At 44.8% G+C, this 27,455-nt stretch overlaps 1 protein-coding gene across 1 annotated transcript in view; it reads right to left on the bottom strand.

Annotated features, from left to right (window-relative positions):
* Nucleotides 1-27,455, bottom strand: part of LOC114922759 — a 360,999-nt gene that overhangs the window by 250,810 nt on the left and 82,734 nt on the right. The window contains exon 4 of the mRNA XM_029284635.1: nt 9,123-10,006. Coding sequence (XP_029140468.1) covers nt 9,123-10,006 — 884 coding nt within the window. The remainder of the gene's footprint in view (nt 1-9,122; nt 10,007-27,455) is intronic.

Genomic DNA, 27,455 nt, shown 5'->3' with positions numbered 1-27,455 from the left:
GCATCTTTTTTACATCGTGGTGACCAAAACTGGATGCAGTATTCCAAGTGTGGCCTTACTAAGGCATTGTAAAGTGGTATTAATACTTCACGTGATCTTGATTCTATCCCTCTGTTAATGCAGCCCAGCACTGTGTTGGCCTTTTTGGCAGCTGCAGCACACTGCTGGCTCATATTTAAGTGATTGTCCACTAGGACTCTGAGGTCCCTCTCACAGTTACTACTATTGAGCAAGGTACCCCCTATACTATACCTGTGCATTTGGTTTTCAAACCCACTTAAGTGGGTTTGAAAAAATGAGTCCTGTATTGTGGGGGGGGGAGGGGAGGGGAGGGGAGAGGGAGAGAGAGAGAGAGAGAGAGAGAGAGAGAGAGAGAGAGAGAGAGAGAGAGAGAGATGCAAAATATGGGAATGATATCCATCATGGACTTGGAAAACCCACCAAATACATTCTGTTTCTTCTTCCTCAGAAAAAAAGGCTTTCTTTTTAAACTGGTATAGGGATTCTTGCCTTAGCAGGATTAGAAGACCTCCTAGGTCCCTTCCAACTTATTTTATTCTATTCCTATTCTATTGCTATTGCTATTCTATTCTTATTCTATTTCTATTATTTCTATTTCTATTTTTATTCTTATTCTATTCATTCTGCATTCTACATTCCTCTCCTCTTCTTTGACCTCCAACCAAGTATCACACTGTGGGATTTGTTGTCTAACACAACCTGTCAAACCCAAAACAGGTGAGCAAACCATGCAAGTTCAGTTCACATCCAAGGAAAAGCCAGGAAATGACCCTGCCTGGGAATGTCTCCTTTCCCTTCTTCTGGCTGGCTTTTGGAGAGCCAAGTCTCCTTCTGACACGCAGGCAGGTTCACACAACCTGCCCGGAGCCCCAATCGGTTCAGCCGAGCGCGGGGCCGAGGTTCCCCCGGAGCAGGGCTGGGAAGGAGGCAGCTGGAGGGGCCGCCCAGCTTCTCTCCCCCTCTGGAGATAGGCCGGACTGCGGAAGCCTGTCGGAGCCTCCCCCCGGCCACCGATGCGAATCCTGCCTCCTCCTCGCTCGGTTTCTCTCCTCTCCTGCAAGGAGAGGGCGGCTGGGGAACATGGGATCCGGGATTGAACCTGGAGGAGGGCCGGCACGTGTCTCCCCCTCCCCCCTTTGCACGGGAAGAGCCGCACACACACCTAAGACACGTGTGGATCTCGCCCCCCACCCCGGCGAGGCTCTCCCGCCGCCGCCTCCTGCGGAGCTCGAAGGGTTAAAAGGTGAGCGAGCGCTACGTCCTAGAGCGGCAATTGCTTGTGACGTCACACCTCCTCTGGAAAGCCCGTTGTGACGTTCGCCTCTCGTGGCCCAATGGGGAAGCGCCTGGTGTTCCCTTCTCTTGGAAGAGCGCGCCCCCTGGAGGATTCTGCGCAGAGTGCGAGGATTCCCCGAAAGGGCGGGAAAGAGGAGCTCATCTGAGGGGAAGGGAAAGGGGAAGAACAGGGGTGATGGGCATGAGAGTAGGAGGAAAGGCCCCTTTCAATGGCTCCCTGCCCGAGAAAGGCTTTGACGTCTCCAGAGGTGGCAACTTCTCCATCTTCCTCTCCTTCCTGTCCAGGAACCGTCTGTGGAGATGAAGAAAAATCTCTCTGGAGGATTTGAACTCGCTTCCCTCAAGAACAGCCACCCTGAAGGCTCTGCAAAGATTGGAGGAAGCCTCGAAAGGAGCCAAATCCTGTCAAAAACAGCCAGGCGGTCAGAAGAGGAGGACCAGGAGGCTCTCTGGGAAAGACAATTTATGTCTTGTGGTTGTTGCAAATTCTGGCCTGAAGTGGAGGAAGATGGGACATGGGCAGCGAAGCCACAACCCGGAAAATGGAGATTTCTGTCAGTTTTTATTTCTTTAATTCAATATATATTGCTGCCCTTCTCAATTTCTTGGCTCTGGCTGCCTAAGAATAATCGGAAACACTGAGTGGCAGCTTGCAACAAAGGGAATAATGCTGAAGAAAAAAAAATGTTAAAAAATAATCCAATTACAAAATGGAGAAAAAGCTGAAACTCATGGATGTTCTATCTAGAAATTTTACCTCACAGCGAGGTACCCTGGTGCAGAAATGAAGAGAGGGGAAAATGGCATCTCATCTGTGACTGGAGAAAAAGTAGAACTGCAAAATGAAGGAAGGAAAATAGTGAAAAGAGAATATAAGGCCCAAATACCATGAGGAATAAATGTTTTAATGGAGAATTCATTTCAGGAATGAACTCTGATTAGGAAGCTTAAGATCTTTGGGAAATTTAAGGCAATGGGAATATCTTTAAATAATAAATGGAGGAGAAAAAAGCGCACAGATTTTGTTTTAGCCAAAACTCCACAGATCTGAAGAGATTCCTCTGCATTTGGAGGTGACAATGCAAGAAAAAGAAATTTAGCTCTAACTAACAAACCGAAGAATTGAACTAGTAGGGGGAAAGTGGTTAAAAAGCTACTTAGAAAGAAATGTTTCTTTAGTTCTTTTCTTTACCTGTTCAAGTTCCTTTTACAGGTAGTCCTCAACTTACAACCATTTATTTAGTGACCATTCAAAGTTACAGCAGTATTACAAAATGTGACTTATGATGTTTTTCACACTTATGACTCTTGCAGTCTCAGTCACATGATCAAAATTTGGATGCTTGGCAACTGGCTCATATTTATGACAATTGCAGTATCCCGTGGTCAGGTGAACACCTTTTGTGACCTTCTGATAAGCAAAGTCAAAGGAAAAGCCAAATTTACATAACTGTTACTAACATAACAACTGAAAAGATTCACTTAACAACTGTAGTAAAGGTTGCAAAGTGGGGCAGGATTCATTTCTTGGTTAGCAATGGAAATTTGGGGCTCAGTTGTGGTCGTAAGTTGAAGACAACCTGTAATTGCTAATTCTGTTGGTCTGCTCTGCAGAAGGGGAGTCAGAATTGCTTTCTGCGCTTAGGAAGAGCCTCTGCAACCAGGCAACACTGCTTTGCCCCTACTTCCCCAAGCACCACACAGCCTCTGCTTTTCCCCAAAGGGCTGTGCAACTTTCCAACCCCAGAAAATGGAGAGATGGGCTCTAGCACTGAAGCATTCATCCTCCCACTAACAGCTTGCTCCCAAGCATCCACACTGGATGTTCCAGCTGTCTGGTTAATTAAGCCACAGCTGACAAGGTCCAGAGGCAGCTTCATCCACCCTGCTCCTTAGCCTAGACAAGCAAGCACCAAGACACTGGGTGGCTGGGTGTACAGGAGAAAATTGATCAGAAAACAGCAAGCAGAAGGGAACCTCCGTATGGAAATTAGCAACTATTTCAAGCAATTAAGAGGGATATCAGTCAACTGCCATTATTGCAAGCTGCTATGAGCAGTATATCCTGATGGATTCTTGCCTGGAGCTGGGCCGCAATCGGAAAAGCAACCACATTGAGACAACTCCTCATCCCAATCAGTGGGAGGATTTTTGCAAAGAGCAAAAAATGGATGTCACTTTCAGCCTTTTCTTTGGAGTATTAACACACTGAGCATTAAAGAGCTTCTTTCAACATATAAAAAACATATAAAAACATATAAAAAACAAGAAAAAAGTGAAGGAAATGATTGGTCCATTAGTGGGTGAAAGTGGCAAGAAGGTGACAAGCAACAGGGAGAAAGCGGAATTATTTAACTCGTTTTTTGCATCTGTCTTTACACAAAGGGAAAAAACAGACCAACCTGTCAAAAATAATGCCATAAAAAACAGAATAGAAACACAAGTTAAGATAGGCAAGAAAATGGTAAGTGAGCACCTGTCCAGCCTAGACGAGTTCAAATCGCCAGGACCAGATGGATTACACCCCAAGGTTCTCAAGGAACTGGCAGATGTGATCTCTGAACCACTGAACTATATTTTTCAAAGATCCTGGAGCACAGGGGAACTACCAGAGGACTGGAAAAGAGCTGATGTAGTTCCCATCCTCAAAAAAGGGAAAAAGAAGGACCCAGGAAATTACAGACCTATCAGCCTGACCTCAATACCTGGGAAGATCCTGGAAAAGATAATCAAACAACGAATCAACGAACACCTAGAGGCAAACAAAGTCATTACTAAAAGCCAACATGGGTTTGTCAAAAATAGATCATGCCAGACAAATCTTATTGCATTCTTTGACCAAGTGACAAAATTAGTGGATGAGAGGAATGCTGTGGACATAATTTACTTGGATTTCAGTAAGGCATTTGATAAAGTACATCACAACCTACTACTTGACAAGATAGAAAAATGTGGGGTAGACAGCATCACCACCAGATGGATCCGTAGCTGGCTGACCGGCCGTACTCAGTGAGTGGTCCTCAATGGAACCACATCTACATGGAGGAAAGTGTGTAGTGGGGTGCCCCAGGGCTCTGTTCTGGGCCCAGTGCAACATCTTCATCAACGATTTGGATGAGGGGATATATGGGGAACTCATTAAATTTGCTGACGACACCAAGCTGACAGGAATAGCCAACACTCCAGAAGACAGGCTTAAGATATAGAAGGATCTGGACAGACTTGAACACTGGGCATTATCTAACAAAATGAAATTCAATGGTGAAAAAAGCAAGGTTCTACATTTAGGCAAGAAAAACCAAATGCACAAGTACAGCATAGGTGGCACCTTGCTCAATAGTAGTAACTGTGAGAGGGACCTCGGAGTCCTAGTGGACAATCACCTAAATATGAGCCAGCAGTGTGCTACAGCTGCCAAAAAGGCCAATACAGTGCTAGGCTGCATTAACAGAGGGATAGAATCAAGATCACGTGAAGTGTTAATACAGTGGTTCTCAACCTGTGGGTCGGGACCCCTTTGGGGGTCGAACAACCCTTTCACGGGTTGCCTAAGACCATCGGAAAACACATATTTCGGATGGTCTTAGGAACCAAGACATCGCTCCTCTATCTCCTTGCCCTCTTCCTCCTCTCCTTCTTCCTCCTGCTGCCCCCCAGGCGGCTTGGGCGGGCGCGGGGACAAGAGGTGTGCCTGGGGGGGAGCAGCCAGGCTGGCAGAGGGGCTGGCAGGGGTTCCGTGGCACCAGCCCCCACCACGGCTCCATTGGATGGGTGGAGGGTGAGGCCAGGCAGCATGGAGTCCTGGCTGGGGCGGCGGTGGTGGTTTCCTCGCCCTCCTCTCCTTCTTCCTCCTGGTGCCCCCCGGGTGGCTCGGGCGTGCGCCGGGACAAGAGGGGTGCCTGGGGGGGAGCAGCTGGGCTGGCAGAGGGGCTGGCAGGGGCCGTGTGGCACCAGCCCCCGCCGCGGCTCCATCGATGGGCAGAGGGTGAGGCCAGGCAGCGCAGAGTCCTGTATGGGGCGGCTGCTTCCTCGCCCTCCTCCTCTCCTTCCTCCTGCTGCCCCCCAGGCAGCTTGGGCGGGCACTGTCCCCACCCCGGCTCCATCGATTGGTGGAGGGCAAGGCTGGGCAGTGTAGAGTCCTGGCGGGGGCGGCGGCCAGGCCGGGGGCGGCGGGGACCCCCAACGATGCAGCCGTAAGAGAGAGAGAGAAAGAGAGAGAGGAAAGAAAGAAACAGGAAAAGAGAGAAAAGAGAGAGAGAAAGAGAGAAAGAGAAAGAGGGAGGAAACAGAAAGAGAGAGAGAGAAAGAGGAAAGAGAAAGAAAGAGAAGAAAGAGAAAAAGAGGAGAGAGAGAGGGAGAGGAAAGAGAAAAAAGAGAAAAAAGAGAGGAAAGTGGGAGGGGAGAGAGGAAAGAGAAAGGAAAGAGAGAGACAGAGAGAGACCGTTTTCACATCTAAAATGAAGATAACATTGCATATATCCTCGTTTACCTTTATTTTAAATATACACACACAAACACAGATACATACATACATACATACATTAAAGGTAAAAAAAGGATATATGCAGTGTTATCTTCATTTTAGATATCAAAAGGGTTTTGCGGCTCCCAGTGTTTTGTTTTCGGTGGGAAACGTGTCCAAGTGGCTCTTTGAGTGTTTTGGGTTGCCTACCCCTGTCCTAAGGGAGGCTGCGCTGCTTCGCGGCCCTTTCCGCGGAGGAGGCTGAAGTAAGCTCTGCCGGCGCTGTCACCTTCTTGTCTCTCTCTCTCTCCCTCTCCCCGCCTGGGCACTTCTCCAACCAGGCTGGGTGGAGCCGGCGGAACAGCCTTCCTGCCCCCCCTCCCTGGCCAGCTGGATGGGGGGTTGGGGGTCACCACAACATGAGGAACTGTATTAAAAGGTCGCGGCATTAGGAAGGTTGAGAACCACTGGCCTATACGCTAACACTCAAAATTTAGGGAACAAACAGGGTGAACTTGAAGTATTAGTACATGAAGGTAGATTAGCAATAAAAATTAAATTAAGCAAGAAAATGGTAAGAGAACAACTGTCTGATCTTACCATTCACCGGGACCCAGATTCTAAAGTAGATGGCAGATGTTATCTCAGAACCATTGTACCATGCCTTTCAAAAATCCTGGAGCACGGGAACTACTGGAGGATTGGAAAAGAGCTGATGTGGTTTCCATCTTAAAAAAGGGGGAAAAAACAGACCCAGGAAACTACAGATCAATCAACCTAATATCAATACCTGGAAAGATACTGGGGAAAAATGATCAAAAAACAGATCTGCAAACATCTAGAAACAAATAAAGTTATAACTAGAAGGAGCCACAAGCTTGTTAAAAACAGATCATGTCAAACCAATCATTTCATTCTTTGACAAAGTGACTAAATTAGTAGACCAGTGAAATGGTCTACATAGTAGACTTAGACTTCAGCAAGGCATTCGAGAAAGTAGACCACAACTTGTGATGAATTTGTGATGAATTTGTAACAGGCTGACAAACCGTACGCAATGAGTGGTCCTTAATGGTACTACATTTACATGGATGGAAGTAAGCAGTGGGGTCCCACAAGGTTTCGTTTTAGGCTCAGTACTCTTCAATATATTCTAAATATGAGCCAGCAGAGTGCGGCAGCAGCCAAAAACACTAATACAATCCTTGATTGTGTAAAGAGAGACATAGAATCAAAATCACAAGTATTAATACTGCTTTATAAATCCTTAGTAAGACCACACCTGGAATACTGCATCCAGTTTTGGTCACCACATTACAAGTAAGATGTTGAGATTTTGGAAAAAGTGCAGAGATGAGCAACTAAGATGGTTAAAGGCCTGGAGACTAAAAATAGGAAGAATGGCTGCAGGATTTGGGTATGGCTAGTCTAAAGAAAAGAAGGACTAGGGATGACATAGCAGTATTCCAATATTTGAGAAGCTGCCATAAAGGGGGTCAACTCAGTGGTGGGATTCAGCCGGTTCGCACCACTTCGGCAGAACCGGTAGCTAATTTTTTGTTGCCCAGGCCCAGAATAGACTTCCAGAAGTAGCATCCACACAGAGAACCGGTTCACATATTTGAATCCCACCACTGGGTCAACTTATTTTCCAAAGCACAAGAAGGCAAGACAAGAAACAATAGATGGAAACTACGGTAATCAAGGAGAGAAACAACCTGAAATGAAGGAGAAATTTCCTAGCAGAACAAGTCACCCAGGGGAGTCAAACTGCTGGCCTGTGGATCAGATGCATCATAGTGAAATCGCAACCACCCCATTGCCGGCAATGGCAAAAAAGTCGTGATATGTCACGACATGTTACGCGACGTTGCTAGTTTGACCCCTCTGAATTAACCAGTGGAATGGCTTGCCTTCAGAAGTTGTGGATGCTTTATCACTGGATTTTTAAAGAAGAGACTGGACAGTCATTTGTCTGAAATGATATAGGGTCTTGTGAGCAGGAGGTTGGACTAAAAGACTCTCGGGTCCCTTCCAATCCTGTTCTTTGCTTTCCCCATCCCGTTCTGTTCATTCCATTCCATTTCTTAGCCCTTGTCACAACATAAAAAGACAAAGTAAGGCCCCAAGGCTTGAAGGAAGTTTTTTTACACATGCATTTGGAGGGTCTTCTCATCATTCTGGCTCCTTTTATGAGGGAGGAATTCTTCATCCTGAAGCTCTTTTCACAGACTCTATGGTGATATGTATATGATGATTCTCACATAATCAGAGACCTTTGACAAAAAAAAAAGTTTCAAAGCTTCTGCTTAATTGATACTGTTTGACTCAGTTCTACACAAATGGATGTCAGATTATTTTTTGGTATCTTCACACCCCAGAGACAGTTCCCTTTCTGATTGCTGTCTGCTTATCTGAGGAGATTTAAATAACTTTCTGAGATATTTTTCTTAATTTCATATTATTTTATTTTGTCCCCCACTGATTTCTAAAGATTTTCCTTCTTGATAATTTGCAATGTCAGCATAATGGAGTTGTTTTCATTCTCATTCCCCTGACTATCCCCAACTTGAGACAAAGGGAGGGAGGGAGGGAAGGAAGGAAGGAAAATTTATGAGTAATTTAAAGCACAAATCCTCTTAGTTGTCACTTTTAATTCCATATCACAATCAATGGAACAATTGAATCTCTCTGCATACATTGATGGAACTTATGTTCCCTTTCGATTATAAGATTCCTTCAGACCTCAGAATACCTGCTGTGCTATTTCTATTTTTTTCCAGTGGAAAGAGAATTTAGAGCCATCTTATGAAATGAATCTTTTAAGACACAAGAAAGGGAGGGGCAAAGTCTAGGCAAAAGAGGGAAAAATTAAATTATGGGAAGTGACTGTGGATCAGTTGAATTTGTACCTCCATCTGTGCTATAGTGGAAGAAAGACCAATCAAGTTTGTCTTGTAGAGATACATCTTCTCCTGCCTGGGCAGCCTCATCTGTTAAATATCTGCCTATTCACATCCGTCACAGAATCAAGATCAATTAAAAACTGATGAAAATACACTTCGGGAAAAAAACGATTTTCATTATTAAGATACAGTAGCATTGGCCGGCTTCAAATTAGAGAAAAGATGCTCTTTATAATCAAAAGAGCAAGTGCTCATTGTTTGTTTGTTTTTCATTGGTAATTCCATCTCTCTGGAGCTGCCAAATATAAGGGTCTGACTCCTTTCCTAATTAGTATACACAAATATGAAAGGCATAGATTTGTCTAACAAAGTCTAGAATTTGCACAGATTGTCCGCCAAATTTATCTCTTTATGGCAAAATTAAGTCATTACTCCTGAAGCTCTTTCCAAGCTCTTCAGATTTATATGGTTTCTCTTCTGCATGAATCCTTTTATGAGACGTAAGGGAACCATTGTGACTGAAGCTCTTTCCACATTCCAAACATTTGTATGGCTTTTCCCCTGTGTGGATTCTTTTATGCGAATTAAGATGACTGCTGTTAGTAAAACCCTTCCCACACTCCACACATTTATACGGCTTCTCCCCTGTGTGGATCCAGTTATGGGAACTAAGTTGACTGCTATGAGTAAAGGTCTTTCCACACTCTCTACATTTATATGGCTTCTCCCCTGTATGGATCCTTTTATGTTTCATAAGGGATGAATTTTCACCAAAGCTCTTTCCACATTCTGTGCATTTATATGGTTTCTCCCCTGTGTGGATCCTTTTATGAACAGTAAGAGGCCCATTTTCGCAAAAACTCTTTCCACACTCTTGGCATTTATATGGCCTCTCCCCTGTGTGGATCCTTTTATGGGAAGTAAGATGACTGCTATTAGTAAATCCCTTCCCACACTGCTCACATTTATATGGCCTCTCTCCTGTGTGGATCCTTTTATGGCAAGTAAGTTGATTGCTGTGAGTAAATGTCTTTCCACAGTCTTTGCATATATACGGCCTCTCCCCTGTGTGGATCCTTTTATGTTTTATAAGCGATGCATTTTCACAGAAACCCTTTCCACAGTCCATACATTTATATGGCTTCTCCCCTGTGTGGATCCTCTTATGCGAATTAAGGTTACCCTTCTGAGTAAAGGTCTTTCCACACTGAGTGCACATATATGGCTTCTTCCCTGTGTGGATCCATTTATGGGAAGTAACTTGACTGCTTCTTCTGAAGCTCTTTCCACATTCCAAGCATTTATAAGGCTTCTCTTCTGTCTGGATCATTTTATGAGATGTAAGGGACGCAATTTCAGAAGTAACAGTGAAAGTTGAATTGTAATGTTTCCAACTGTCAGCGCATATGTAAGCTTCTTTTTGGCTTTGGATTGGATAGTGTTCATTTACATCTAATCTGACTTGGAATAGTTTTACACTATTTCCAATATATTTTTTCTCTACTTCTCCTTCTTGGGCAAGAAAATCTTGCATTGGAGCATCAGTGGAAGATGAGCTGTCTTGTTTCCAATCATTTGACTGGTTTGTCTCATGATTTTCAAGTTCCATTTTAACTGCAGGTTTCTGTGTTGCATTTCCAGGACTGACTACTTGGAATGGTTCTCTGGAATCTTTATTCTCCTGCCCATTATCACCTGCAATGGAAAAGAGAAACGAAAGTGATAGCAAGATTAAGAGAAAAGATCAAAGAATATAAAGCCAAATTAATTTCCTTCCCTGCATCAGATTGCCACTGATCACTTTCCCTCCTCAGAGCAGGAGAAGGGCAATTTTTTTCTCCGTCCCAGGACATGATATCTGCATGGGGATTTTTAATAAGAAATAGCTGATGTTATCTAATTAAAAAATGTCTTCCTAAACACCCATTGGGGAGTAGCTAATGCTTACCCAGAGAGACCACGTTCCTATGATTTTCCAGCATGACCTCCCAATGCAGCTCTTTTTGGTGAGTGTCCAGTTGTGACCACTCCTCTTCAGAGAAATACACAGCTACCTCCTCAAAGGACACAGGACCCTCCTGAACAAGGGAAGAAAAAAAGAACAAAACAGGCCTGGAAGGATTTGGAAGACCTCTGTTATTATTTAGAAATTCCCAACGCAAAGATAGCAAATATTTTACCAACATTCATTTATTTTTCACATTTTTGAACAGCCCTTTCGCATGAGTATGTCACTCAGCAAAACTTAACCCATTTCCTTTTGGATTGACTTATCTATGTCTGTGTGTACGTCTGTCTAATTATCTACTGTATGTATACCCATCCATCCACCATTAAAGATTCTCAGCATGTGGCTAGAATCAACTTGCAGATGGGTCTTGAAATCCCCAGTTCTTGGGGGCTCCAATCCTTCCTGTGTTTGCAGAAGCAAATGAAAGGGGGATATTCTTTCTAGCATTTCAGCAAACAGCTTTTGGTGTCCTCTGAAGGACCAGTCTGAGGGCTTGAATGAATAAGAGAGGACAGGAGAAAATTTTGTCGGTTGGACATTTCTCAGCTTTTGGAAAGCTAAAAGGTTTGGCCTTCAGATCCAGGCAAAAATCAAGAGGGTTAGAAATTACTTTGCAAGTCACCAGGGCCTTGATTATGTGCTATTTCAGGACAATTTTTTACTTAGAGACTTTTCTATCTGGCTACCTTCATTAGATTTTAATAGTTTGCCTTATCTTATAATCTCATTGGCTTATGTTTCTTATGACTGGTTAAAAACAAGGCTTTTTAAAAATGGTGATGTGCCAGTGTATTTATTTATGACTGAGCAGCCTTGCCCAATTCCAAATGAAAGAATTATGAAATGGCTTTCTTGAAGGGTTTTGTGAAAAATTAATTCTTGAAAATTAGGCAAAATAATTAGCGCAAGGAGAGTTAAGTACTAGTCTGAAATTACGATTTCCTATTAGAAAAGTCACCGCTGAATCTTGTATACTGCTCGCGAACACAATAATAATCCAGTCCAAACAAGAAGAGAGTGCTGTGTACATCAGCTTGATTTCTGAGCAAACGGGAGAATGTAAGTCTAATTAATTCCCCAACTTACTTTGTTTGGAGGTTCAACCATGGTTTCGGATCCATCAAAAAGAGGAGTAAACTTCATTCGACTCCTCTCTGTAAGGGATACAGAATTTTAAAATAAATAACTAAGGGAACAGAATAATAAAATACACAGAGAAGATGAAATAGCTGGGATCTCTCTGGAGAAGGGAAGACTTTCAATTACCTCCTGAGGTGTTCTGACTTGGATCATCCTGAGGAATCCTCCTGAAAACCAGCTCCTGAGGAGGATTTGATGGATTCTTCCTTCCCCCAGGGTCTCTGATCTCCACAGCAACGGACTTGAAATAGGAAGAAGTAGAAAAGAAGAATTAACGGACATCAAGTAATAATAATAATAATAATAATAATAATAATAATAATAATAATAATAATAATAGTAAAGTTGGAAGGGACCTTGAAGGTCATCTAGTCCAACCCCCTGCTTAGGCAGGAAACCCTATACCATTTCGGACAAATGGCTGTCCGGTCTCTTCTTAAAAACTTCCAGTGTTGGAGCATTCACCGCTTCTGGAGGCAGGTTGTTCCACTGGTTAATTGTTCTCACTGTCAGGAAGTTTCTCCTTAGTTCTAGATTGCTTCTCTCCTTGATTAGTTTCCACCTGTTGCTTCTTGTCCTGCCTCCAGGCGCTTTGGAAAATAGCTTGACTCCCTCTTCTTTATAGCAACCCCTGAGATATTGAAACACTGCTATCATGTCCCCCCTCGTCCTTCTCTTCATTAAACTAGACATCACCCAACATGAACTGGATTCTCATTGTCTGAACACAACTTCAGAGTTCCAGTATACATCAGTGAAGCTGAGTAAGAAAGCATGAGCGGTCCCAAATCTATTTTCTAGAATGGATAATGGGATAATGTCCTATAAGAACTAATGAAACATCTCCACATATTTTTAATGCCAGAGTGGTCTGGGAGGGAGGGGTGAAGAATTCATTCCTGTCAAACATTCTCATTCCTGTCAAACCCTTCTGAGCTCCAGAGAGAAGACCTCTTACCTGCAACTTGACCTGCTGCTTCTGCTCCTCCGCCTGGCTTAGGAGGAAGCCTTCCACCAGGGCCACCGCCTGGGAACTGGTCTCTGCTCCACACTCCCGCACCCAGCTCTCCATCTGCAGGGGCAAAAGGGCCAGGAGCTGCTCCAGAACAACCAGGTCCAGCATCTGGGCTTTGGTGTGCTTTTCTGGTCTCAGCCATCGCCTACAAAAGTGGTGGAGTCGGCTGCAAAGTCCTCGGGGGCCCTCAGCCTGATTATAGAGGATGGTCCTGAAGTTCAAGGGCTGAACTTCTGAACGGATGAGGGTTTCCTCCTTCAAGGTCTTCTGCCCCGTTCTTGTCCAGTTCTGCCGACAGCTCCCGGGCTGAACCGCAGAAGGGCCTTTTCCCTCCCGGGCTAAAGGTTGTGTCTCCATTCTTTTCCTTGTCCCGTAAAGCGACTCCAAATAATCCAAGGAATACTTGTGGATCTCCAAACACCTTTTCATTCACAGGACCATTTCTGTTGCTGCAGAGTGACTGATGACCACAGCAGGTTACTCTGCTCTCTTCACCCAAGATATTTTGGCTGCTAAGAGATACGAATGCCTTCCAGTTTGTGCATCTGAGATTGGGAGGGGGAAATGCCAAGAATTAGAAATTGGATTATTTAGCCCTTGAACAACTATAACACCACTTGAGCCTAAAGGGATCAGGCCGACTTCCTCTCGGAGCCTCCTCCAGTCCCTGGTGCGAATTCTGCTCCGCCCAACTTCTCTTCTCTCCTGGAGAGGATCTGCAAGGCCAACCCTTAATCACGGGGTGGGAAGGGCCTCCCCCGCCCCAGATCCCGGCCGCCTTCCTGGGGATCCCCGGTTCTTCCGGGTGACAACGCGGCTGTTCTGCAGCTCTACTTCCCCCTTGCATGGAGAGGGCGGCTGGGGAACATGGGACCCGGGATCGGACCCGGAGGAGGGCCGGGCCGGGGTTTCCCCCTCCTTCCCTTTGCACGGGAATAGCCCCCCCACCTAAGACACGCGTGGATCTCTTTCCCGCAGCCTCGTCACCTCCCACGGAGCTCCAGGGGTTAAGGCGAGCGAGTGCGGCATCCTAGAGCGGCAAGCGTTTGTGATGTCATTTCCCTCGCAGCCCCCCGGAAAGTCAGCCAACTCCAGAGGTTAAGGAGAGCGAGTGCGAAGTCCTAGAGCGGCAACCGTTAGTTACGTCACGCCTCCTCTAGAAAGCCAGTGGTCCAATAGGGAAGCGCCTAATGTTACCTTCTCTTGGCACAGGGCGCCCCCTGGTGGATTTTGCATAAATTTACAGGATTCCCCGCAAAGCGTGGGAAAGAGGAGCAAATCTGAGGGGAGGGGAAGGATAGGGATGATGGATATTGGAGTAGGAGCAAAGACTCCTCTCAATGTCTCCCTGCCCAAGAAAGGCTTCGGCGCCGCCTCTCCATTTTCTTTTCCTTCCTGTCTAGGAATCGTCTGTGGAGATGGGGGAAAAAAATCTCTTTGGAGGATTTGAACTCGCTTCCCTCAGGAATACCCACCCTGAAGGCTCCACAGAGATCGAAGGCCTCAAATATGGGCCAAATCCTGTCAGAAACAGTCGGGCAGTTAGAAGACGAGGACCAGGAGCCTCTCTGAGAAACAAAATGTGTGCCTTGCGGTTGTTGTGAACTCCAGCTTGAAGTGGAGCAAGATGGGACATGGGCAGGGAAGACACAATCGGGAAAATAGAGTTTAATTGGGTTTTTTTTCGTTCAATACATATAACCACTCTTCTCAAATTATTCACTCTGCCTCACAGCAGAGGGGGGAGCAGAAAGGGCAGACCTCCCCCTTCCGGCGTCTTATGATGAACGTCCCGGGTGATATATGTCTTATGCCTGTGGAAAGATGCTGAAGAAAAAGAAAAGAAAACCAACTCTACTATACAGTCAGAGCTGAGAAGCTTCTTCAATGAGAAGTGATACGTCTTCAAAGAAAAAACAACAAAGTCCATTTGCTTCGTGAAAAAGCACCTTTGGGAGAAAAGAAAGCCAGTTCCAAAATGGAGAAAAAGTTGAAACCTATGGATATTTCAGAAATGTTTCAATGGTGAAAAAAGTAAGGTTCTACATTTAGGCAAGAAAAACCAAATGTACAGGTATAGTATAGGGCAGGGATCAGCAACCTTAAACACTCAAAGAGCCACTTGGACCCATTTCCCAGAGGGATAGAATCAAGATCACGTGAACTGTTAATACCACTTTACAAGGCCTTGGTAAGGCCACACTTGGAATACTGCATCCAGTTTTGGTCACCACAATGTAAAAAAGATGTTGAGACTCTAGAAAGAGTACAGAGAAGAGCAACAAAGATGATCAGGGGACTGGAGACTAAAACATACAAGGAACGGCTTCTGGAATTGAGTATGTCTAGTCTAATGAAGAGAAGGACGAGGGGGGGACATGATAGCAGTCTTCCAATATCTCAGGGGCTGCCCCAAAGAAGAGGGAGTCAAGCTATTTTCCAAAGCATCTGAAGGCAAGACAAGAAGCAATGTCTGAAGGCAAGACAAGAAGCAACGGACGAAACTAATCAAGGAGAGAAGCAACCTAGAACTAAGGAGAAACTTCCTGACAGTTAGAACAATTAACCAGTGGAACAACCTGCCTCCGGAAGCGGTGAATGCTCCAACACTGGAAGTTTTTAAGAAGAGACTGGACAGCCATTTGTCCAAAATGGTATAGGGTTTCCTGCCTGAGCAGGGGGTTGGACTAGATGACTTCCAAGGTCCCTCCCAACTTTATTATTATTATTATTAACTCAGCAGGAGCCTCTGATACCCTGAAATATGCTCCCCACCCAAGGCATCCAAACACTTCCATTTGGAATTTTTAATGCAACAAAGAAGAAAGGAATGTTATGCATGTTTGGCTAGTAACCTGCACCAATGATATTTGATTTTGTTTTAAGTCACCTTTATACTTTTTCCTAGCCCCTGGCACACAATAGAAAGACAAAAATATGGCCCTAATGCTTTAAACACATCTTTTGCTCATGCATTGTCAGCTTCTGTTCATTCTGGCCTTTGTGTGAAAGACGAATTCTTCACCCGAAAGCTCTTTGCATACACTCTACACTGACATTTGTCATTATTCCATCATGAGAGGTCTTTGACCATTGGTTCTCAACCTTTTTAATGCCGCGACCCCCAACCGGTGGTAAGTCGAGGACTAAACCGGTCATAAGTCGAGGACTACCCAACCGGTCGTAAGTCGAGGACTTTCCCTGCCCGGAAGCGCCGCGCATGTGTGGTTCCGCCCCCTGCGCCGCCCGAGGTATAGCTGGCAAGCGGCAGAGACGGAGCAGGCCGACCACCAGCTGGCCCAGCCCAAGGGAGGTAAGGCACCTGCCGGAAAAGGGGGAAAAAATGGCGGGCAAAAAAAATGGCGGACAGCCTTGCTTGGCGACCCCTGTGAAATGGTCGATCGACCCCAAATGGGGTCCCGACCCATAGGTTGAGAACCGCTGGTTTAGACCCAGATCCATCCTAGTCCAACATTTTGTTTCTCGTTGTATCCAACCAGATACCTTTAGGGTACTCCTAAAGCAGAGACATCACCCTGCCAACAAAAGCACGTATAGTCAAGGCCATGTTTTTCCCAGTTGCAATGTATGGCTGTGAAAGTTGGACTGAGCACCAAAGGCTGAGCACCAAAGAATTGAGGCCTTTGAACTATGGTGCTGGAGAAGACTCCTGTGAGTCCCCTGGACTGCAAGGCGATCAAACTGGTCAGTCCTAGAGGAGATCAACCCTGACTGCTCTTTAGAAGGCCAGATCCTGAAGTTGAACTCAAATAGTTTGGCCACCTAATGAGAGGGAAGGACTCACCGGAGAAGAGCCTAATGCTGGGAAAGATTGAGGGCAATAGAAGAAGGGGATGACAGAGAATGAATGAGGTGGCTGGAGGGAGTCACTGAAGCAGGAGGCGTGAACTTAAATGGGCTCCAGAAGATGGTAGAGGACAGGAAGGCCTGGAGGAAACTTGTCCATGGGGTCGCGATGGGTTGGACACGACTTCGCAACTAACAACAATAAAAGAGGAGGTTGACATCTAACCCCCTCGTATGTTCTGCAGATGCAACCCAGAGGTTACGTTGGGTCTTTGAGCTTTATAGTCTCTGAAACAACTGTCCTTCGTAGAAGTTATCCCCTTTTAAAAGTTCCCTTCCAGACTTTGTGGCATTGAATGCTACACATTAAGGATGAACTGTGGGAAGGAGAACTTCCTTTTCGTAATTCTGAGTCTTCTTCAACTCAGCTTCAATGGATGACTCCGGTCCATGTGTTTGGAGAGAGGGAAGAGAACATCCTGTCCACTTTCACCATGATCTGTATGATTCTTCCATGTTGTAGGGTTTTCATCTCCTTTCTCTCTTTCATAGGGGTTGGAACGCTTCCGGATCTAGGGGTGCAGAAGCCACTCCTGGCCCACCAGCTCAAGTAAGGGAAGGAATCTTGATGATCTATTTGTAGGTTCCTCTCCTTTCCCTCCCCAAGGGGATAACTGTCTGACTCAAGTAGGAATTAAGAAGGAATTATAATTATAATTATAATTAAGGGAAAGGAAGGGAAGGGAAGGGAAGGGATGGAAAGGAAAGGGATAGGGATGGAAAGGAAAGGAAAGGAAAGGAAGAAAGGAAAGGAGGAAAGGAAAACAAGGGAAGGGGTGGAAAGGAAGGGGATGGAAAGGGAAGGGAAGAGAAGGAAAGGAAAGGAGGAAAGGGAAGGGAAGGAAAACAAGGAAAGGGAAAACGGAAAGGAAAGGAAAACAGAAGGGAAGGGAACGAAAGAAAAGGGAAACAGAAGGAAAAGAAAGGAAAGGGAAAGAGAAAGAAAGGAAAGGAAAACAGAAGGGAAGGGAAGGGAAGCAAAGGAAAGGGGAAGGAAACTTCCTTCTATGCAGACATTCACAGCTTTTTAGAAGTAAGGAAGCTGTTCCCACCATCACATTTCTGAAATGAAATCCTTCATAAAAGTCTTTTTCTTTCGACCTCAAAAAAATAAAACAATATCTCACACCGACCACTACTCCCTCCATCATCCTCCATACCCAAAGTAGGTAGAAGCTGAAGGATCGTCTCCTGCAGCTTTGTGATGTGCCCATTTCTTTCTTTCTCGGCACGGGTCTCTCTCTGGCATTCCTGGTGGAGAAGCAGGCTTGTCCTCCACCTGTCCACAGGGAATCCGCCTGTCCTATTTCCCTGCCCTCAAATAGGCAGCCATATAAGTGTCTAGATAAAATAAATATTGGAGTGCCTCTGTCATTTCAGAAAAATGCTGTGTGGTTGCCCAAGAAAGAAGAAGAGGAGATGATGGCCCTAGACGCCAACCAGAATTTTCTCCATAAGGAAGCCGTAGAAGAGAAATTTGGAAGTCCCCTCCTTCAGGGTAAGACTGGACTGTTCTGAATGACGACCACCTAGAATTGGGGGAGGCTGGTTGATCCATAAAGTCCCATTATCTGTTCAGGGCAGGAATCCAGCTTAAGACTCCCAATTCTCTATTCTCATCTGGAATACATCTAATCACGGAGAGAACCCACCATTTTTGGGGAAGCAATTCAAACAGAATAGAGCAGGAAGGGACTTTGGAGGTCTTCTGGTCCAACCCCCTACTCAAGCAGGGAACCGTTTACTATTTCAGATAAATGGTTGTCCAATCTCTTCTTAAAAACCTCCAGAGATGGAGCACCCACAACGTTTGAAGGCAAGCTGTTCCACTGGTTGATTGTCCTCACTGTTAGGAAGTTTCTCCTTAATTCCAGGTTGCTTCTCTCCTTGATTAATTTCCATCCATTGCTTCTTCTCCTGCCTTCAGGTGCGTTGGAGAACAGGTTGATCCCCCTCTTCCTTGTGGCAGCCCCTGAGATATCGGAACACTGCTATCATGTCACCCTTAGTCCTTCTTTTCTCCAGACTAGTCATACTCAAATCCTGCAACCGTTCATATGTTTTACTCTCCAGGCCTTTAGTCATCTAAGTTGGTCTTCTCTGCGCTTTTTCCATAGTTTCAACGTCTTTTTTTGTAATGAGGTGACCAAAATTGGATGCAGTATTCCGGTTGTGGTCTTTATTCCATTCTCTACTCTTAGGAAGAACTTGTTTTTGAAATCTCCCCTGCATTAACTGCAATCTGTTATTTCATGTTCTACATTCCAGAACAAGAAAGAATTTTGCTGAAGTTCTTTTATTTATTTATTTATTTTTTGGATTTATATCCCGCCCTTCTCCCGTAGGACTCAGGGCGGCTTTGTACTTTGAGCTTGGTGGTTTCCTTGGAGATGTATCATTATCCAACTAGGTAAGATCATTAGTGCCTGGTTGGACAATGAAACATCTAGCTCTTCAAGATTCGTTTTTCTGGCAAGATTCGTTTTTCTCGCCATGCGCATGTATACATAACCCAAACTAGACTGTTGTTTCTCTGTGTCATGTAATATATGTGGATATGTGCATAACTCTGTATGTATGTATGTATTTATTTATTTATTTTTGTCATATTTATGTAGTGCAGTGGTTCTCAACCTGTGGGTCGGGACCCCATTTGGGGTCGATCGACCATTTCACGGGGGTCGCCAAGCAAGGCTGTCCGCCATTTTTTTTGTCCGCCATTTTTTGGGTCCGCCATTTTTCCCCCTTTTCCAGCGGGTGCCTTACCTCCCTTGGGCTGGGCCAGCTGGTAGTCGGCCTGCTCCGTCTCTGCCGCTTGCCAGCTACGCCTCGGCCGGTGCAGGGGGCGGAACCCCGCATGCGCAGCACTCCCGGGCAGGGAAGGTCCTCGACTTACAACCGGTTTAGTCCTCGATTTACGACCAGTTTAGTCCTCGACTTACGACCGGTTTAGTCCTCGACTTACGACCGGTTGGGGTCGCGGCATTAAAAAGGTTGAGAACCACTGATGTAGTGTATATTGGAGGTGGTGACCCTTTGAGAGATGTATGCAATGAAATTTCATTTTAATGTATGCCGATTAGTGTACATTCAAAGTGACAATAAAGTTTTTATTCTATCCTATCCTATCCTATTCCATTCCTCCGTTCTATTCTATTCTATTCTATTCTATTCTATCCTATCCTATCCTATCCTATTCCATTCCTCCATTCTATTCTATTCTATTCTATTCTATTCTATTCTATTCTATTCTATCCTATCCTATCCTATCCTATCCTATCCTACCCTATCCTATTCCATTCCTCCATTCTATTCTATTCTATTCTATTCTACTCTACTCTACTCTACTCTACTCTACTCTACTCTACTCTACTCTACTCTACTCTACTCCACTCCACTCCACTCCACTCCACTCCACTCCACTCCACTCCACTCCACTCTAGTTTGAATGTAATGGAGAAAGAGAACCAGCATGCCTAACCTTTCTACCCTGTTTCATAGATTGTTGAATCTTTTTCTTGCTGGAGCACTCATAACTCTGGAAGGCAAGGTAATCATTCTCACTGTGAGGAAATTCCTCCTTATTTCCAAGCTGGATCTCCTCTCTGATGAGAGCTTCCACCCACTGCTTCTTGTCCTGCCCTCAGGTGCTTTGGAGAATAAGTCTTATTTGTGATAGTCCTTCTAATATATTGGAAGAGTGCTATCATATCTCTTCTAACTTTTCTCTTTGTTAGGCTACATACACTGTATCTAGTTCCATTAGCTGTTCATCATACGATTTAGCCTCCAGACCTATTTAATGTTTACTTGGGCATGTTTTTTTTAAATTCCCTTTCTCTTTATGCTCCTTTCTCTCTATTCTTGCAGAACGAGGATGGAACGGTGAACCATATCATGGACAACATTCAAAGCAAAATGGGAATCAGGAAGCAGAAGAATCCTGTAGAAACCACGTAGCATCGGTAAAGAAAGATGGATGTCCAGGGGAGGCCTCAAGAGATCCTTCTTGCCTGGGGAACAACGTCCCCGAAATGCCAATTCAATGTGAAAAGGCGACGGGAGCGAGGACACACGGTTGTCAAGTTTGCGGGAAGAGCTTCAGTCACAAATCAGGCCTCAATGTCCACTGGAGGATTCACACAGGAGAGAAACCGGACAAATGTCAGGAGTGTGGAAACAGCTTCAGGCAGTTGGCGAGCCTCTCGTCCCACCAAAGGATCCACACGGGAGAGAGACCGTATCAGTGTTCAGAGTGCGGGAAAGGCTTTTACGACAAATTCAGCCTTCTCATACACCAGAGGATCCACACTGGGGAGAAACCGTACCGGTGCTTAGAGTGCGGGAAGAGTTTCCACCAGAGTTTTGGTCTAACTTCCCATCAAAGGATCCACACCGGCGAGAAGCCGTACGTCTGCGCAGACTGCAGGAAGCGATTCTACGATAAGCCGCACCTTGTCCGACACCAGAGAATCCACACTGGGGAGAAACCATACGCGTGTCCCGAGTGTGGGAAAAGCTTCAGCCAAATCACCAGCTTCACCTCCCATCAAAGGATCCACATGGGCGAGAGGCCATTTATCTGCGTAGAGTGCGGCAAGACCTTTTACGATAAATCCAACCTCCTCACCCACCAGAGAATTCACACAGGGGAGAAACGGCACAAATGCCTGGAGTGCGGGAAGAGCTTCAGTCAGAAAAAGAGCCTCACCTCCCACCGCAGCATCCACACCGGCGAGAAACCGTATCTGTTAAGTCCTGAGAATAATGGTGCTTGAGACGAATCATCTCCAACAAGTCTTTATTGTTTGCTCCACTCTACGAACAACGACAACCCCAGAGGCGCGCAAGCCTCTATTTATACTCTCCGATCCCCGGGCAATTCCCCCCAGTCACAAGGTAGTCCTTTCCCGCCTTGCGCATGCGCGCAAGGCCGGCGCCGGTCAGTCTGGTCCCGGGCAGTTTTTGCAAATGCCTGGGACTCTTGCAACTTCCCGCGCCTGCTTCTGCAGGCACAGGACACAACAGTATCGTTGTCCCGAGTGTGGCAAGAATTTCCGGCAGCACACCGACCTCACCTCATACCAGAAGATTCACACCGGGGAGAGACCATATCAGTGCCTCGAGTGTTGAAAGAGGTTTTATAGAAAAGCCGACCTGAATAGACACCAGAGAATTCACACCGGGGTGGAAGGACCGATTATCGCCTGGAGTGTGGAGATGGCCTCAGACGGAGTGTCGTTGTTACGACCGCTTGGAGAACTCGCACAAGAAAACCAGCCTATCACTTCAGAGATTAAACAAGAAGTTTATTACTGAAAGGAACTGTATCTACTGTCCAAGAATCTGCTGAGGGGAAAAAAACACCTGGAAGGTCCAAACAAAAAACAAAAAAAACCAAGATGGTAGCCACAATAACCCGGTTAAAGCCCCACCCCTTTTTAAGCATCTCACTCCATATCTGAAAATAAACCACCAGCAGAATTTCACCAGATCCAAATGCTTGCTTGCTATTTCAAAATTTTTCCTTGTATCCAGGTGAAAGTGGGCTCTTACTGCTGATGATTTATTGATGGCATTGCACTTTTTTTAGCCCAGGATAGCTATCCTGGGCTAAAAAAAGTGATAGTTTTATGAGGATTCCCCCTCTCCCCCGGAAAACATATTTATGACCCGGTTCTCGTGCTGACAGCCATCGCCCCAACTGTCATAAAACCCTGCATTTACTTCCAGTTTTTTTTAGCAAAAATGCTCCATAACAAACAATTCAGTTCTAGGCTACATTAACAGAGGGATACACTCAAGATCACATGAAGTGTTAATACTGCTTTACAATGCCTTGGTAAGGCCACACTTAGAATACTGCATCCAGTTTTGGTCACCATGATGTAAACAAGATGTTGAGACTTTGGAAAGAGTGCAGAGAAGAGCGACAAAGATGATCAGGAGACTGGAAGCTAAAACATATAAAGAATGGTTGCAGGAATTGGGAATCTCTAATAAAAATAATAATAATAATAATAATAATAATAATAATAATAATAATAATAATAATAATAATAATAATAATAATAGTAAAGTTGGAAGGGACCTTGAAGGTCATCTAGTCCAACCCCCTGCTCAGGCAGGAAACCCTATACCATTTCGGACAAATGGCTGTCCAGTCTCTTCTTAAAAACTTCCAGTGTTGTAGCATTCACCGCNTTGCTTCTCTCCTTGATTAGTTTCCACCCGTTGCTTCTTGTCCTGCCTTCAGGCGCTTTGGAGAATAGCTTGACTCCCTCTTCTTTATGGCAACCCCTGAGATATTGGAACACTGCTATCATGTCCTCCCTCGTCCTTCTCTTCATTAAACTAGACTAGGGGTGACATGATAGCAGTGTTCCAATATCTCAGGGGCTGCCCCAAAGAAGAGGGAATCAAGCTATTCTCCAAAGCACCTGAGGGCAGGACAAGAAGCAATGGATGGAAATTAACCAAAGAGAGAAGCAACCTAGAACTAAGGAGAAATTTCCTGACAGAACAATTAACCAGTGGAATAACTTGCCTCCAGAAGTTGTGAATGCTCCAACACTGGAAGTTTTTAAGAAGAGACTGGACAGCTATTTGTCTGAAATGATATTGAGCAGGAGTTAGACTTGAAGACCTCCAAGGTGTCTTCCAACTCTGATGTTCTATGTTCTCAGATGTTGGGAAATGAAAAAAAAAATAAGCAGTGTGAACAAAGGGGTGCCATTCATTGCAAACACCTGGAAAGCACTTTTTATTGTCTGAGGAATTTTGAAAAAAGGCACATTTATTCCATAAACAGAGGTGTTGTAGGCATCAAATCGCCACCAGCATTTTTTTTTTCAAAAAATGGTGATTGGGGAGTTGAGCCTTACAAAGAGTGAAGCAGGAGTCTGGGCCACACACCAGTTGTGGTCAATGAAAGGTCAGGCACCAGTAATAATGCCTGCTGAGAAAGAATAAAGCTAGATTAAAAAACAAACAGTAACCACTACAGCTGTTAACTTTGCAATCTAGTCTACACTGGTAGCATTTCCTGTTCAACTCTTGTGGTGTTTTGTCAGTTGAAAAACAATGCCCCTTTAGAGCATATTTTCATTTTTCTGAGTTTCCTCCCTCCCATGTATTTGGGGAGGATCAATTTTTGCAACCTACCATGAGTTAGTATTTTTTTTCCTACAAATTTCTTCACCATTGTCAGCAAATATCGGGTATTCTTTCGTTATTAAAATGTAAACCAACAAAGAGGAAATTGGATTCCGGAACAAGAATGTCGTTAGAAGAGTAAATATCATTGGGAAGGGTTCTATTTTGCCATGAATAAATATTAAGGGGAAACAGTACAACATTCGAACAGTGATCGCAACATAAAGCATTTTGGGACTTCAGTAACTGTTTAAGGTTTTGATAGTTAGCTTTTCAAGTAGGCCACATTTTGAGATTAACTGCAAATACATACAGTCACACTTGTGCATAATACATACATGTCAGCCCTGCAAGGTAATCCAGATAATAATAGTAATAATAGTAATAAATAATAATAATAATAATAATAATAATAATAATAATAATAATAATAATAATAATAATAATAATAATAATAATAATAATAATAATAATAATAATAATAATAATAAAGTTGGAAGGGACCTTGGAGGTCATCGAGTCCAACCCCCTGCTCAGGCAGGAAACCTTACACCATTTCGGACAAATGGCTGTCCAGTCTCTTCTTAAAAACTTCCAGTGTTGGAGCATTCACCACTTCTGGAGGCAGGTTGTTCCATTGGTTAATTGTTCTAACTGTCAGGAAATTTCTCCTTAGTTCTAGGTTGCTTCTCTCCTTGATTAGTTTCCATCCATTGCTTCTTGTCCTGCCTTCAGGCGCTTTGGAGAATAGCTTGACTCCCTCTTCTTTGTGGCAACCCCTGAGATATTGGAACACTGCTATCATGTCCCCCTTCGTCCTTCTCTTCATTAAACTAGACATACCCAATTCCAGCAACTGTTCCTTATATGTTTTAGCCTCCAGTCCCCTAATCATCTTTGTTGCTCTTCTTTGTACTCTTTTTAGAGTCTCAGCATCTTTTTTACAACATGGTGATCAAAATTGGATGCAGTATTCCAAGTGTGGCATTACCAAGGCATTGTAGAGTGGTATTAATACTTCACGTGATCTTGACTCTATCTCTCTGTTAATGCAGCCCAGCACTGTGTTGGCTTTTTTGGCAGCTGCAACACACTGCTGGCTCAACCAAGACTAATAACTCTGTATTTGTTGTGTATTTATAGAATAGGTCATATTAATAGAATCTGACTAGATTGATATAATAGGTTATATTAATAGAATCTTGCAAGACTAAAAATAGCAATAGCACTGAGGGCAGATCAAGAAGCAATGGATGGAAACTAATCAAGGGGAGTAGCAACCTAGAACTAAGGAGAAATTTCCTGAACAGGTACAACAGTTAATGGGTGGAATGACTTACCACCAGAAGTTTTGGGTACTCCATCACTGGAGGTTTTTAAGAGATGGGACAATCATTTGTCTGAAATAGTATAGGGTTTCCCGCCTGAGCAGGGGGTTGGACTAGATAGAAGACCTCCAAGGTCCCTTCCAACTCTGTTATTCTGTTGTGTTCTGGTGTTTTTAACTGCTGCATCACACAGCTGGCTGGTGTCTTAACTTGTGGTCCCTAAAACACCCAGATCCCTTTCACCTGCAGTCACTACCGCCAAGCCACATCCTCTATTTGGGCCTCTCACAGAACAGCCTAAGCACCGAACAACTCAGGAGCAAAGAGGATTAAAAGAGAACACCTGGCTTTTGGAATCAGACATTGGTTTAAAAAAAAAAAAGGACTTCAGTTTTGCAAATATAACCTCGCTTAGCCTAAGGAGGATGCAAGGGTGGAAATTCAGTTGATGCAACCTGAGCAACATTCTTGCATAATTAGGGGATGACAAAAGCAACAAATCCCACGTGCAAATCACATGAAGCCCTCGAGAATCTGAAAAGAGGAATCTGAAATGCTGTGCCCCATGAATTCAATTAAGGGATCTACTTCAGCAAGTTGCGATAGAATAGAATAGAATTACAATAAAATGGAACAGAACAGAACAGAACAGAACAGAACAGAATAGAATAGAATAGAATAGAATTACAATAAAATGGAAAGGAATGAAATAGAATAGAATAGAATTACAATAGAATTACAATAGAATGGAATTAGAATAGAATAGTATGGAATGGAATAGAATAGAATTACAATAGAATTAGAATAGAATGGAATGGAATTAGAATAGAATGGAATAGAATAGAATTACAATAAAATGGAATAAGAAGAGAAGAGAAGAGAATAGAACAGAATTACAATAAAATGGAATGGAATGGAAAGGAATGAAATTAGAATAGAATAGAATAGAATAGAATAGAATAGAATAGAATAGAATTACAATAGAATGGAATGGAATCAGAATAGAATAGTATAGAATGGAATGGAATAGAATAGAATTACAATAGAATTAGAATGGAATGGAATTAGAATGGAATAGAATAGAATAGAATAGAATATAGAACAACAGAGCTGGAAGGGACCTTGGAGGTCTTCTAGTCCAACCCCCTGCTCACGCAGGAAACCCTACACCATTTCAGACAAACGGCTGTCCGGTCCCTTCTTAAAAACTTCCAGTGTTGGAACATTCACAGCTTCTGGAGGCAGGTGGTTCCACTGATTAATTGTTCTCACTGTCACGAAGTTTCTCCTTAGTTCTAGGTTGCTTCTCTCCTTGATCAGTTTCCACCCGTTGCTTCTCGTCCTGCCTTCAGGCGCCTTGGAGAATAGCTTGACTCCCTCTTCTTTGGGGCAGCCCCTGAGATATTGGAACCCTGCTATCACGTCCCCCCTGGTCCTTCTCTTCATTCAAGCAGACACCCCCAATTCCAGCAACCCTTCCTTATATGTGAGCGTGAGTGACAGTTGGAGGAGTGGGGGGTGGGGTGGGGATTCCTCTCTAAGGTCCCTGCCCCGCTCCCAGCCTCGGATTTTTGCCCCGGGGCGGAGACTCCACCCCGATCCGCCCAGCACCCTCCCCGCGGGGCAGGCGGCACTTCGCCAGCTGCTGACCGCTGTTCCCGGTAGCTGCTCGCTCTTCCGCCTCGCTGCCAGGCGAGGCTCGCCTTGGATTCCGCATGATCTCCCGGTCCCTCTTGCTGCTGCTGCTGGGCGCGGGCGTTGCGGGTGAGTGGTGTGTGTGTGGGGGAGAGAGAGCACCCCACTACGCGGGGACTCCCCCTTTCTAGGGCGCCCTTGGGGTCCGTGGGCAGAGCAGCCGCGGGTCTGGACCGGCCAGCATCTCCGCTTTCCCGGCACAGGCAACACCGGAGCAGCCGGACAAGACGGGCACTGAAGCTCCACCTGCAGGGAAAGGCTGGAGGAGGATGTCTAAGGCGGGAAGGGAAAGTGGATCCCGGGAAGGACGCGGGGCGAAGGGGAGAGAAGCTTCTTTGCGCTGGCTGGGGAGGTCACGCGTGCCCGCCTCACAGGGTTCAGACAGTACAGAATTTCTCCCCTTTCGCTAGGCTGGAATTTCCCAGCGCTGCGGGCGGAGTTTTCTTCCCTTTCACCTGATTGGCTGGCTCTGGGTAGAAGATAAGAATCCCAGGGTGGAAGGGACCCTCAGAGGTCTTCTACTCCAACTTTACTTCAACTTTATACCCTCCTGGTTTTT

Source organism: Protobothrops mucrosquamatus, unplaced genomic scaffold, assembly GCF_001527695.2.
Source record: "Protobothrops mucrosquamatus isolate PMUCROS unplaced genomic scaffold, P.Mucros_1.0 scaffold_142, whole genome shotgun sequence".
Classification (NCBI taxonomy): domain Eukaryota; kingdom Metazoa; phylum Chordata; class Lepidosauria; order Squamata; family Viperidae; genus Protobothrops; species Protobothrops mucrosquamatus.
Note: the sequence above shows the minus strand (reverse complement) of the source record. Positions and strands in the feature narration are given on the sequence as shown.